The 14,553-nt window shown below is 39.4% G+C and overlaps 1 protein-coding gene across 1 annotated transcript; it reads left to right on the forward strand.

Annotated features, from left to right (window-relative positions):
• The first annotated feature begins 6,281 nt into the window (after nt 1-6,281).
• On the forward strand, nt 6,282-6,842 carry LOC145538211 (interferon beta-3-like). The gene has a single exon (XM_081569873.1). It carries the CDS (start codon nt 6,282-6,284, stop codon nt 6,840-6,842), a length of 561 nt encoding a protein of 186 aa, XP_081425999.1.
• The last annotated feature ends 7,711 nt before the right edge of the window (nt 6,843-14,553 follow it).

The raw sequence follows: 14,553 nt of genomic DNA on the forward strand, positions 1-14,553 counted from the left end.
TACCTATCTCATTAGTAAGTTTATATTGGTTTATGTCGAAATGATAACATTTAGATATATTGTGTTAAATAAAATATACTGTTAAAATTAACTTGTTTCTTTTTACTCTTTTGATGTGGCTACCAGAAAAATTTTAATTACACAGGTTTGGCTTACATTATATTTCTTCTGGTCAGTGCTGATTTCGAATGAAATTAATAAACCCAGAAATGCTGCATTTATTAACCCAGATTAATTAATAATGAAAGAATAAATTGACTGGTGGAAAATTGGAAACCATGCAAGGAAAAAAGAAAAAAATCACCTTTTACTTTCACTAACCAAACATAATCACTATTAAAATACCGGTATATTTCTTTTAATAATTTTTTTCTCTACATGCTGTTACATAGTTGCATTGTATGTATAATTTTATGCCCTGATTTTGAATATAACTAAGTGCTTTTTATTTTGTAATCACACAATATGTGTTCATTATAGGAAAAAGGTTTAAAAGTGAGAAAAGAAAGCTAAAAATTTAGTAACATTTATTTTATTCTTTCATGCCGATAAAGTGCACTAAGTGATAAAAATGCCTAAGAATCCTATCTCCCAGACATTCTCTTTTTATGGGAAAAAATCCATGTACAAATAGTTCTAAAGGCACAAAGTGAAAGAATTTTCCTCCTTGTTGCATTCTTATTCTAGGATATCTACTACCAATGGATGTGAAAGTGCCCAGTGATAAAAAATTGCATGCATATATCAGCCTACATATGTGTATATTTATTAATTTATAAAGCAAATAATAATATCATGTCCATTATTAAGTTCAGTTCAGTTGCTCAGTCATGTTCGACTCTTTGCAACCCCATGGACTGCAGCACCCCTGCCTTCCCTGTCCATCCCAAACTCTCAGAGCTTGCTCAAACTCATGTCCATCGAGTTGGTGAGGCCATCCAGCCATCTCATCCTCTGTCACCCCCTTGTCCTCCTGCCTTCAACATTTCCCAGCATCAGGGTCTTTTCCAAGGAGTCAGTTCTTTGCATCAGGTGGCCAAAGTATTGGAGTTTCAGCTTCAGCATATTCAGGACTGATTTCCTTTAGGAGGGACTGGTTGGATCTCCTTGCAGTCCAAAGGACTCTCGAGAGTCTTCACCAACACCACAGTTCAAGAGCATCAATTCTTCAGCGCTCAGCTTTCTTTATAGTCCAACTCTCACATCCATACATGACTACTGGAAAAACCATAGCTTTGACTAGAGGGACATTTGTTGGCAAAGTAATGTCTCTGCTTTTTAATATGCTGTCTAGATTGGTCATAACTTTTCTTCCAAGGAGCAAGTGTCTTTTAATTTCCTGGCTGCAGTCACCATCTGCAGTGATTTTGGAGCCCCCCAAAATAAAGCCTGTCAGTCTTCCCATTGTTTCCCCATCTATTTACCATGAAGTGATGGGACTGGATGTCTTGATCTTTGTTTTTTAAAAGTTGAGTTTTAAGCCAGCTTTTCCACTTTCTTTCACTTTCATCAACAGGCTCTTTAGTTCTTCTTCACTTTCTGCCGTAAGTAGGGTGTCATCTGCATATCTGAGGTTATTGATGTTTCTCCCGGCAGTCTTGATTCCAGCTTGTGCTTCATACTGCCCTGCATTTCATGTGATGTTGCTCTTTTTATTAAGTATTTTTTGAATGTATGTCTACATATCACCTGACCTTCCTTTTTAATGGCTAAAAGTATTCCATTTTGGTCTGTATGATAATATTACTTTGTCAATTCCCTATCGATGGATATTTAATTTGCCTTTTTAACTATGACTCATATAATATAGACATCCTAAAAGTAATTCCTAAAAGTAATTCCCCTTGATCAATATATGATATTTTTATATGCTGTTGGATTTATTTGCTAATAGTTTTCCATATTAAAACTTTTCTCAATTAACAGATTTTTCCAAAACTTCTTATCTTGTGACTATGTCTTATTCAACCAAATTTAGAGTTCTTTCCTTTATTTCTAATGATTTCCTATCTATGTATTACTTCATTTCTGCATTTGTCTAATATTGTTTATGTTGTTTAATGTAATTTTTAAATATTTAAATACTCCTCTGGTAGCGCTAATTCAGTCTGTTTTGTTTGTGTGTATTCCTGGTATATTTTCATTATCTGTAGAGCTATTAGTCCGGCACCTTATTCTCTTTTTTCTAACAATAACCTGTATGAAATTTAATCTTAATACTAATATTCTGTTGTTTGATTTACAAGAGCTTGTGTTTCCTCAATTTCTACAATAGGAGAAGTAGTTGAGGGTGACTTTTCTAGTGTTACAGAGCTCCCCCTTCTGCTGCTTCCGTAAAATGTTCAGAAATATGGCTGCTTGCTCTCTGAGTTTCCCACCTCCCACCCTGGTTTGGTCTTCTCTTTCCTGTCTCTTCTGTTATTATCCTGCCAAAATTTGATCCTGTTGTTAGCACTTACTCCTCAGTGTAGATCCATTTCCAAAACAGAGCTGTGCCTGGTTGATTTGAACATTGCTGGTCTCCTAGACTATTTCAATGCCTTTCAGAACTTAACAAGGTATCATCACAACTCAACAGCTATAACATTGAGCCAAATTCCTTCCAGTTTCAGCTGCTGTTTTCGGATTGGTCCAGATGGCTTTCCAGTAAATACCTCTTAGTTACATTGGGGTTCTTAGGTTCATTGCTTTCCTCTGCTTTCTCCTACGTGGATGCTCCTCTTGGGCTGGTTCTGTGGCAACTGGTGATCTGTCCTCATCTGCTTGCATTTTTGTGGCTCATGTCAACGAGTTCCATGCTCAGTAGGGTTTTTGTTTCTATCTGTTGGCAATGTCTGTATCTTTGTGAGAACTCAAAGAAATTTAAAATTATACCACTTCCACTGTCATCTTCCCAGAATCATTTTTTGGATTGGTTGTTTTATCTTTTCCATTCTTAATACTCTTCACTCATTTGAGTGAATGACACAGGCATCTTTCCCACTTACCCAATTTAGAAGGAAGGATGAATTGCTTCCTCTCTATTCCACATGGCATCAGCACAGCTCAAGCACAAGTAGTTTCTTAGGAATACCTTGGACATCACCAATAGATAGTCTTCTCTGGGAGATTTGGGAGATATAGTTTGTTCAGCAAATTGTAAAGATCAGAAGACAGGAGACCTATTGATGATGAGAAACCTGGAGGTCAGGATTATACATTTACCCAGATACTTCCAGCCTCTACTTCAGTTTGGTACAATAGAAATAATGTTCTTGTACACTAAGTATGTATTAAAATTATAATAACTAATAGTACTGATGTAACTGTAAAATGATGGAGAACTTCTTCAGCTTCTGGTCCTGTCAGGAAATGAGAGATTTCACAGAAATGAATTCATTCTTCTCTACCACTAGCGCCTAGGCCTACAATTAGGTAAATCTCCTAACTACTCTGCCTGCACTCACTCTCTTCTTTGTCCTTTACTTATTGCTCCCTGTAGAGAGATTATTTTTTTTCCTCAAATCTAATTAAGCTACTTAGCCCCACCAAAACCCTTCCATAGCTTCTACTGTTCTTAGGATAAAGAAAAACTTCTTACATGGTCTCACAATCTGTGTGCTGTCTGGCTCTTGCCTGCCTTCTGGCCTCATCTCAGATCATTCACTGACCACTTTCTGACTTAAAAGTCACAGTGGCCTTCAGTCCAGTCCTTTACCCTGACATGTGTCCTCTCACCACAAGGCCTTAACACATGCAGTCCCATCTGACCTTCCTTCTGATTTTAGCTCCAGTGTCCTTACCTCAGGAAAGTCTTCTTTGATTTCTTCTACTACATTATGTCCTTATATCATAGGTGCCCACAGTACTACATACCTTTCCTTTGTAACACTTGTTACCATTGCATTTTTGTGCTCTGCTCAGTTGCTCAGTCATGTCCAACTCTTTGCGACCCCATGCACTATAGCGCACCTGTCTCTTCTGTCCACAGAATTTTCCAGGCAAGAATACTGGAGTGGGTTGTTCCTTCTGCAGGGGATCTTTCTGACTCAGGGATCGAACCCTCATCTCCTGTGTCTCTCTTACTGGATTCTTTACCTCTGAGCCACTGGGGAAGCCCATTGCATTTCTACTTTTGTGTATTTCTTTGATTAATGTTCTTCTCTCCTGTTTAAGCATATAACCGAGGAGAGTGAGGATCACAGTCTGCATCATCTCATGCTACAGTTGCATATGGTGTAAATTTAGTAAATTCAGGTTGAAAGGAGTGGCAAGTATTGCTAAAAATTGAAAATTATTAATTAAGTATTAAACAGCATAGTTATAAGAACTTATTTTTATATTGAAATCTTTAAAAATGTACTGTACATCTCCCTGTCTATATAAGCCAGACATGAAAATCATAATTTGATTTTTTTTTTACTGATTCCTTTCTTGTCAGCATCAGTACCTACACATAAACACAAAAACAGTCTCGGAAATATTGAGCTAGAACCCCTTGTCTCAATCCCCTGATTGCTTAATATTTTTTCCTCCATTTTCCTTCTAGATCTCCTTTTAAAGGTGGTATGTATTTCCATGAGAATGAAAAATCAGACTAGATTGTTAGAAGTATGTACAAAATAAAAATTCATTGACTCTCAATAATGGCCACAAAGGCCAACTACAAGAGGAACCATGGACTTTAATGCATGGCCAATGTAACATTTATTTTGCCTGCTTAGAAATATTACTTAGTCTTTAGTTTTCAGTTATATTCTGGATAGTTGAGATAAAGCAATATTTTTTTGGGCTGTGAAATCACTGCAGATGGTGACCGCAGCCACAAAATTAAAAGACACTTGCTACTTGGAAGAAAACCTATGACAAACCTAGACAGTATATTAAAAAGCAGAGACATCACTTTGCCAACAAAGGTCTGTCTAGTCATATATGGATGTGAGAACTGGACCGTAAAAATGGCTGAGCACCGAAGAATTGATGCTTTCAAACTGTAGTGCTGGAAAAGACTCTTGAGAGTCCCTTGGACTTCAAGGACATCAAACCAGTCCATCCCAAAGGAAATCAGTCCTGAAGATTCATTGGAAGAACTGATACTGAAGCTGAAGCTCCAATGCTTTGACCAACCGATGTAAAGAGCTGACTCATTAGAAAACACCTTGATGCTGGGAAAGTTTGAGGGCAAGAGGGAAACGGGGTGACAGAAGATGAGATGGTTGGTAGGCATTCACTGACTCAATGGACATGAGTTTGAACAAACTCTGGGAGGTAGTGAAGGACAGGGAAGCCTGGTGTGCCGCAGTCCATGGGGTCGCAAAAAGTCGGACCCGACTTAGTGACTGAAAAACAACCACAAGGTTGATAAAGTTATGTGATGTCTTGCTGCTTATGGCTAAGTCCTCCAAAAAATTCAGGTCAACTTAGTTTAACATCATTCTATTTTGTTTTTTATATACATTATTTTTTCTTTTTATTTAAATTTATTTTTAATTGAATGATACTTGCTTTACAATATTGTATTGGTTTCTGCCATGTATCAACATGAATCAGCCATAGGTATACATATATCCCCTCCCTCTGGAACCTCCGTCCCCCTTCCCACCCCATTTCACCCCTCCAGGAACATCACTCTATTTTAGATAGAAAAAAATAGGAGTCTTTTTTAAAATCATAAACTGCATGTATTTAATTTAAATCATCCATATATCATGTATTTATTGTTCATCAATTTAGTTTAACATTATTCTCTTTTAGATAGAAAAAATAGGCGTCTCTTTTCAAATCATAAACTGCAAGTATTATTATTTGGTAATAGCAGAATTGAGAATAAAACCTAATTCTTATGAAAAACAAAACTCTCACAAATAAGGCCCCCTCTCTCCAAATCTCATAATATGAAAAGAGAAAAAGAAAAGGAATAATCTTTTCCAAATGAAAGAATCCTGTAATAATCTAATTCAAAAGATTTGGCTTATATTTTCTTTAACATTCAGTAATTCATTGAAACTTTAAAAAACATTAGAAATTCTGAGTTTGTATATCTTTTTTCCTGTGGTATATACAAATTAAAATAGCAGGGAGCTTAAAGAAAAAGAGTTTTAGAGGCAACTAACAATTTAAATGACATAGTAAAACTGAAAGGGAGAATTGAAAGTGGGAAATTCCTCTTAAATAGAAAGAATGGAGGGCAATCCTGTATAAGTAGCCCACACTCAAGGAGGAAGGACATTCACTCTGCAAACTCTGAAGACTCAGCTTCAGCATCTACTAGCAGAGCAGGTAGTCCGGTGCCTGTTTTCATCATGACCTACCGGTGCCTCCTCCAGATGGTTCTCCTGCTGTGTTTCTCCGCCACAGCTCTTTCCAGGAGCTACAGCGTGCTTCGATTCCAACAAAGGCGGAGCGTTGCAGTGTATCAGAAACTCTTGTGGCAGTTACCTTCAACTCCTCAACATTGCCTAGAGGTCAGGATGGACTTCCAGGTCCCTGAGGAGATGAAGCAAGCACAGCAGTTTCGGAAGGAAGATGCCGTATTGGTCATCTATGAGATGCTCCAGCAGATCTTCAATATTCTCACCAGAGACTTCTCCAGCACTGGCTGGTCTGAGACCATCATTGAGGACCTCCTTGTGGAACTCCATGGGCAGATGAATCGTCTGGAGCCGATCCAGAAGGAAATAATGCAGAAGAAAAACTTCACTATGGGAGACATGACCGTTCTTCACCTGAAGAAATATTACTCCAACCTCATGCAGTACCTGGAATCCAAGGAGTACAACAGCTGTGCCTGGACAGTCGTGCGAGGACAAATGCTCATCGACTTTTCTTTCCTGAAGAGGCTAACAGTTTACCTCCGTGACTGAATATCTCCCACCTGTGGCTCTGGGAATGGACAATGTCACTTTGACGTGTGGCTCTTCAGCCAGCAGAGGCTCTTGAAGTAACTGACAAGGCAATGCCCTGAATTTCAATGGACAGTTAAAGACTATAAGCTATTTTTAAGTTGATATATGTGTTATTTATTTATTTAACCTTTTATATGGGAAATAAATTATTTATGAAACAAAAGTCAACATGGTAGTTTTAATGTCAACTGGATTTATGTGACAACACATCATTAAAAATTGCAGAGCACCTAGGAGACCTTCTTTATAAAACAAGCCTGACGAGTTGTAGAGTTTCTGGCCCCTGCCCTCGATGAGTTTAAAATGAAAGGAAGTCATGTGGAATATACAAGGTAAAAGATGATAAAGGAAGTGATTTTAGGAGAAGAAGTATGGCCTGAGCCTCTACAGAATTAAAATGTAGACACACGTAGATGACTGTGGCCTTAGAAGTGGGAGTGCCTACTGCTTCTACACTGTGCCCCAGCCTCTTTGGCCCTCAAGTTAGAATTTGACTGGCTGTCAGGGTAACTGGAGGAATATTTCAGCTCTTGTGTTTGCCCTTAATTCATCCCTATTATCTGTGGGATGCCCTGCTTTCCTTTCCACATCCTCCCTCCATAGGATTTTAAAATGTTTATGTCCCTCCCCACCCCCAGCCATGCCCAAGGGTGAGAAGTTCTCTGGCACTTCTGTGACACTGTTAAGTAACAGTCCCTTTATCGCACTCTTCATGAAACAGCCAAAGTGTATGGCTGTCTTAGGAGAGCTGGGGTCTGTGTCTGCTTCCGGGGCATAGATGCCAGAGGGAAAAAAGACTCTGCTTGATACCCCTGCCATCTAGCTAGTTTTTCTCCTCATTTTTTCCCCCTAGAAAAGCAAGTCTGCTCCTGGTTCCCCCGTCCTTGTTCACACAGGACTATCCTATCTGCTTTTCCTACTGCTCTGCATCTCTGAAGCCACATACCCTCTAAAGCCAAATCCAAGACAGGTGTTAACAGATGTAGTGGTTTCAGGCTAAGGGAAAAACCAGAAAGCAGGGAAGAAAGGGAAGTTCAGGTGGAAGAGGAGGCGCTCACTTATCCTAGAGCTTACCCTGGGAAAATAGTTTCCCTAGGAGCTCTTTGGGTGCCTGGCCAGCATGGCTAGGACACTGTCTTTGTACTGAATCCTTCGAGAACCTGAAATGGTGACTGTTCTATCATTAGCTGCTTCCATCCATGCATTGTGCTGAGCTCTTACCTATGTCATCAGATTTAGTCCTCTTCACAAACACCCCTCAGGTAGGTACGATTCCATTAATGCTTTTTACAGGAAACTAAGTCTCACCGGGGTTTCGTAACTGCCCCCGGTTCATAGCTAGTGCGTGGAGGTTTTAAAAGAAGTACAAGGGGAAGAATTATGTAAGATTTTATTTGTATCTAGGCATTTTCTCTTGGAGCAAACGCCTAGGAGTCTGCCTTCCCTTTAAGGGATTCAGCTTTGAAAAGAAATGTTAGGCAAGTTACTGTGCAGACAATGAACTCGGAGCTCCCCCTTCTGACGTAGGTTGGGTAAGACACCAGCTGGGGGACCAAGAAGCGCGTTTCTTGCTGGGGTCCTCCCAAGCCCCTCAAGGTCCCCAGAACACAATAAACTTTCCCTCCACCTCCAGCTCCTCACAGTCTGCGACTCCACAGCCCAGCTCTGCCAAAAGCCCTAATGCACCGATGCTTCCTTTCTCCTAGGAGTCAAAAGCAAGTCAGGACCTCGAAATGCCGCATGATAAGGTTGTCTAGTTGGAGAAGGAAATGGCAATCCACTCCAGTGTTCTTGCCTGGAGAATCCCAGGAACGGGGGAGCCTGGTGGGCTGCCGTCTATGGGGTCGCACAGAGTCGGGCACAACTGAAGCGACTTAGCAGCAGCAGCAGCAGCAGCAGCAACAGGGCTGTCTAGAGCAGTCAAGAGGATGCCAAAGTTCGCCTGGGCCTAACGGCTAAACTGAGAAACGGCTGAGAAAGCCAGAGGCTTGGGCAGCCTTGGAAAGGTCTGCCCTGGGTGTGTGCAGGGGACCAGCCCATAGAGGAGAGGCTTCTTCTGCAGAATTATAAATAACTGTGCCACAGTTGAGCATGCTGGTCCATCCAGAATATCGAGAGTATGTCCATGAGACTTCCCTGGTGCTCCAGTGGTTAACAATCTGCCTTCCAACCTACTGTATAGCACAGTGAACTCTGCTCAATGTTATGTGGTGGTCTGGATGGGAGGGGAGTTTGGGAGAAATGGATGCATGTATATATATGGCTGAGCCCCTTCGCTGTATACAGAAACTATCACAACATTCTTCATTGGCTATACCCCAGTACAAAATAAAAAGTTAAAAAAAAAAAGAATCTGCCTTCCTGTGCAGGGAACAGACTTTCTATCCCCAGTTGGGGAACTAAGATCCAGCATGCTGTGGGACAACTAAACCTCTGTGCTGCAATTGCTGAGCCCATGTGCTCTACAGCCTGTGCATGAAAAGGAGAGAAGTCCTCTCCGCACAATGAAGAGACTGTCTGCCACAACAAAGACCCAGTGCAGCCAAAATAAGCGTTTTTAAACAGGATGTCTCTCATCCTAGAGGATAAATGATAAATTAATATTAATTCTAATAAGAATGTGGGAGGCTAACCCCAAACTGCATCTGTATTTGCATATGCTAAACAGCTATGCCACATATGAGGCAGCATGTCTTCATAGACAGCTACATATGAGGAGGGAAGTAATTATTTTAGCTGGCACCAGAAAACCTCACTAGGAAAGTGCTGGTTGTTGGGAAAAAATACTGAATGGGCCTCTTGCGAAGCAAGGTGAGATCTTGAGGTTGTGCGTATGGCAACACAAAAGACATTGCAAAACCAATCGTATGTTTTGGGGCATCTGTTTTTGAGGAGGAAAGAGAGAGAAACATTTGGAGCTGTGATACTCACTGGAATAAGGCAGCAGTGAAAAATTTCTAGTGAGGGCAAATAAAGTTGCCTCACAGGCAACCTGAAATCATGTGCATTGATGTGATGAAATTGTCTCCTCCATCTTCTTCAAACATTCAGTAGAGAAGGCTGCCCACACAAAGGCCCCACATGTTCAGGGTTGAAATCATATGGCAAGCAAGCAGAGGGTGGCTAGATGTCTGTACATGAACCAAATCAGTGGGGACAGAAGGCAGAGCCACTTCCCACTCCCACTCCTCTACCTTCCAAGGAAATCATGCAGAAGACATGGATTAAGAAGTCAAGCAGTTAGGAGGCTCTGGCAAACATCTCAGTTAACATAAATACTTAAATATTGCCTAACCAAATGGACATGTAGATATGGTGTAATATCAGTGTACATTTGTATGGTAGTTTTTGCACTTATCAAAACTGGTATTTAGGAATTTGGGGTGTTGTTAGGCACTTTTAGGTCCCAGATATATCTGATGCAGGGACTTGTTCATAAAGTACTCTTAAGAAAATGAAAAGAGCATGTCACAACGTAGGAGACACTATTTACAAATCACATATCTGATAAAGGACCTGTGTCCAGAATATATTAAAAATACTCTCACAACTCAACAATGAGAAAATAACCCAATAAAAAATGGGTGATCTATTTGAATGAATACTACACCAAAGAGATAAACGAATAGCAAATAAGTGCAAGGAAACATGAAAGCCTGCTTCATGCTGTGTGTGTGGTTTAGATCAGATAATGAATATGAAATGGTTTTTGACTACACAGGAACCCATCTGATTACATGAGGACCTACCATAGCCACTACCCTTCCTGCGGAATGTCCACTAACTATCCTGGTGCAGTTCTACAAGTGACACACCTGAGGCCTGTCCAGCCATAGGCAAGGCCCTCACTGATGCAGACTTCTGTTTTGACTGGTCTGAGACATACACAGAGAGTCAGCAGCTGGTAGTGCAGCTGGAAGGTGAAGGGTATCCAAAATCAGGTTTTGCTAATTGGAAACATTTTCTCTAAATCTGTTGCACTGATGCTTATTGAGCTTGAAAAAGTAACGGTTTATGAATTTATCCTTTTTTCTTAACATAGATTGTTGCTTTATGAACATTAGTTTGTCTAAAATCTCAGAATAGTTTAAAACAATCAAACTCTGAGATTGGACTAGAATTGCCAGCACAGAAATATACTCTCTTAATTTAGCAGGACCAAGTTAATCACTTACCTTGTTAATTGACTTGATGGATAATACTCCAGAAACTTGTTCCCATCAAACAATTATCAGTAAATTTAGCTTCAACTGGCATTCTGTTTCAAAATTTCTGCTTTGGTTTATAATTCCCTGTGTAGCATGTTCTTAGGAAACTCAAACTTCATTATTAGCCTAGGAATAAGAAAAAAATGGAGCTCCCTTCAAAAGTTTCCTTCCTTCTTAAGGAAATGAAAAGATCTATGAGAGACTGGGAGGCATATTTTTAAGACACATATATGGTAAAGGATTTTTCAATGCATAAAGAACTCTCAAATCTCAGAAACAGTAAAAAAAAAAAAAAAAAAACCAATAAAAGATGGACGAAGACTTGAATACATGTCACCAAAGAAGATACTGGGTTGGCCAAAACGTTTGTTTGGGTTTTTCTATAACATCTTATGGAAAGACTCGAATGAACTTTTGGGCCAACCCAATAAGTTGGCTAATAGGACAGAAAAAGATGATCGGTCGACATCATTAGTCATTAAGGAAATGCAAATTAAAGCCACAATGAGACATCACTGCACACTTATCAGAAGGCTGAAGTTAAAGACTGACTCTATCAATCACTGGCAAGGATATAGAACAAATGGAAGTCTCATTACACTGCTGGTAGAAGTAAAACATGGCACAATCACTTTGGAAAGCCATTCTATAATTTCTTAAAAAGGTAAACATACACCTACCATATGACCCAGCCATTCCACTCAGTTATTTAACAAAGAGAAAGGAAAGCATCTTTCTGTGCATACACTTGTATATGAATGTTTGTAGGAACTTCACTACTAATATCCCCAAATTAGAAATAACTCAGATGTCCATCACAAATGAATGATTAAAGAAATGATTGTGGTATATCCAGATAATACTCAGCAATAAAAAGGGATGTATCTTTGATACACACAATAGCATGGATAAATCTCAAAATTGTGCTGAGTATAAGACAGACAAAAAAAGAATACATTCTGTATTGTCTCATTCATACAAAGTTCTAGAAAGGAAAACTATAATGACGAAAAGCAGACCAATGGTTACCTGAGGATGGGTGTGGTGGGATCAAGGAACCAGATGGAGGTAGGAATTACAAATAGACATGAGGAAACTTTTGGAAGGATGTGAATATGTTCTCTGTCCAATATGTTGGTGTCCATGATTTCAGGAGTGTACATGTGCATCAAAACCAAATGTTCACTTTAAATATGCAGTTTATTGGATATCAATTATGCTTCATTAAAGTTCTTAAAAACAGATAAGAAGGAAGAAAAATAATATGAAGTCACAGTATCTTGTGTCCCTTTTTCAGAATCAGCATACATTGTTTGATGGCCTAATATCTCTTAATAAGATTCCAAAATAAGATTAAATCAATAGGCCTTTGTGATGTGTGTTTAGTCACTAAGTCGTATCTGACTCCTTTGTGACCCCATGGACTGTAGCCTGCCAGGCTCCTCTGTCCGTGGGATTTCCAAGGCAAGAATACTGGAGTGGGTTGCCATTTCCTTCTCCAAGGGATCTTCCCAACCCAGCAATTGAACTCCTGTCTTCTGCATTGTCAGGCAGATGCTTTATCACTGAGCCTCCAGGGAAGCCCCAATAGGCCCTTACAGTCTAAGTTCAACATTGTCAGCAGTTAGATTGTAAGAGGTTTTTATGTCACATTGCAATAGTCTCTCATAGTTTAAAAGGTTGCCCAAGAAGTTGATCCTCTCCTACTACAACTCTGGAAAAAAGCCCAGAGCACTTTCTACATTACACACCTGCACCAACTGCATTTCAAGTTGCAGAAAACAAAGAGCAAATTATTTTTTTTCTTTTATTGTGGTAAAATATACACAATATAAAATCTACCATTTTAACCATTTCTAAGTGTACAGTTTTATAGCACTAAATATATTTCCACAGTTGTGTAACCATCACCACACAACTTCAGAGTTTTTTTTTTTTTATCTTTCCCAGCTGAGACTCTATACCCATTAAACACTAGTTCTCTATTTCCCCTCCTCACAACGATGCCAATCATCATTTTATTTTCTATCTCTATGAATTTGAATGGGGCTTCCCAGGTAGCTCTGTAGTAAACAATCCACCTGCAATGCAGGAGACGTGATTCAATCTCTGGGTCGGGAAGATCCCCTGGAGAAGAAAATGGCAACCCACTCCAGTATTCTTGCCTGGGAAATCCCATGGACAGAGGAGCCTGACAGGTTACATTCCAAGGGATTGCAAAAGAACTGGACATGACTTAGCAACTAAATAACAAGAACAATGAATTTGAACCCTCTAGGTACCCCATATAAGTGGACTCACAGTCTTTATTTCATTTGTGACTGACTTATTTCACTTATAATGTTTTCAAGTTTCAGCTATGTTGTAGCATGTATCAAAATTTCCTTCTTTTTAATGAATGAACAATATTCCATTGTAAGTGTATATTTCATTTTGTTTATTCATTCCTTCATTGATGGACATTTGAGTTTCTTCCAACTTTTGGTTATTTTGATTAATACTGCTATAAATGTGAGTGTACAAATATCTATTTGAGCCTCAGACATTTGGATTTTTTTCTAAATCTTTGAGTATGACAACCTGAATTTATTGTATTAGTGATCTTTTATACCTCAAGAGCTAAGTGGCTGGGCGTAATTTACATAAAGACACGAGTTTAACCGAAGTGGAATTGCTAGATCATATACAGTCAGCAAAAACAAGAGCGAGAGCGGACTGTGGCTCAGATCATGAACTGCTTATTGCCAAATTCAGACTCAAATTGAAGAAAGCAGGGAAAACCCCTAGTTCATTCAGGTATGACCTAGATCAAATCCCTTATGAGTATACAGTGGAAGTGAGAAATAGATTTAAGGGACTAGATCTGATAGACAGAGTGCCTGATGAACTATGGACAGAGGTTCGTGACACTGTACAGGAGACAGGGATCAAGAAAATCCCCATGGAAAAGAAATGCAAAAAAGCAAAATGGCTGTCAGAGGAGGCCTTACAGATAGCTGGGAAGAGAAGAGAAGTGAAAAGCAAAGGAGAAAAGGAACGATATTCCCATCTGAATGCAGAGTTCCAAAGAATAGCAAGGAGAGATAAAAAAAGCCTTCCTCAGTGATCAGTGCAAAGAAATAGAGGAAAACAACAGATTGGGAAAGACCAGAGATCTCTTCAAGAAAATCAGAGATACCAAATAAACATTTCATGCAAAGATAGGCTCGATAAAGGACAGAAATGGTATGGACCTAACAGAAGCAAAAGATATTAAGAAGAGGTGGCAAGAATACACAGAAGAACTGTACAAAAAAGATCTTCATGACCCAGATAATTACGATGGTGTGATCACTCACCTAGAGCCAGACATCCTGGAATGTGAAGTCAAGTGGGCCTTAGAAAGCATCACTACGAACAAAGCTAGTGGAGGTGATGGAATTCCAGTTGAGCTATTTCAAATCCTCAAAGATGATGCTGTG

This window comes from Giraffa tippelskirchi, chromosome 1 (genome assembly GCF_054371585.1).
Source record: "Giraffa tippelskirchi isolate mGirTip1 chromosome 1, T2T-mGirTip1v1.2.pri, whole genome shotgun sequence".
In the NCBI taxonomy this organism is placed as follows: Eukaryota; Metazoa; Chordata; class Mammalia; order Artiodactyla; family Giraffidae; genus Giraffa; species Giraffa tippelskirchi.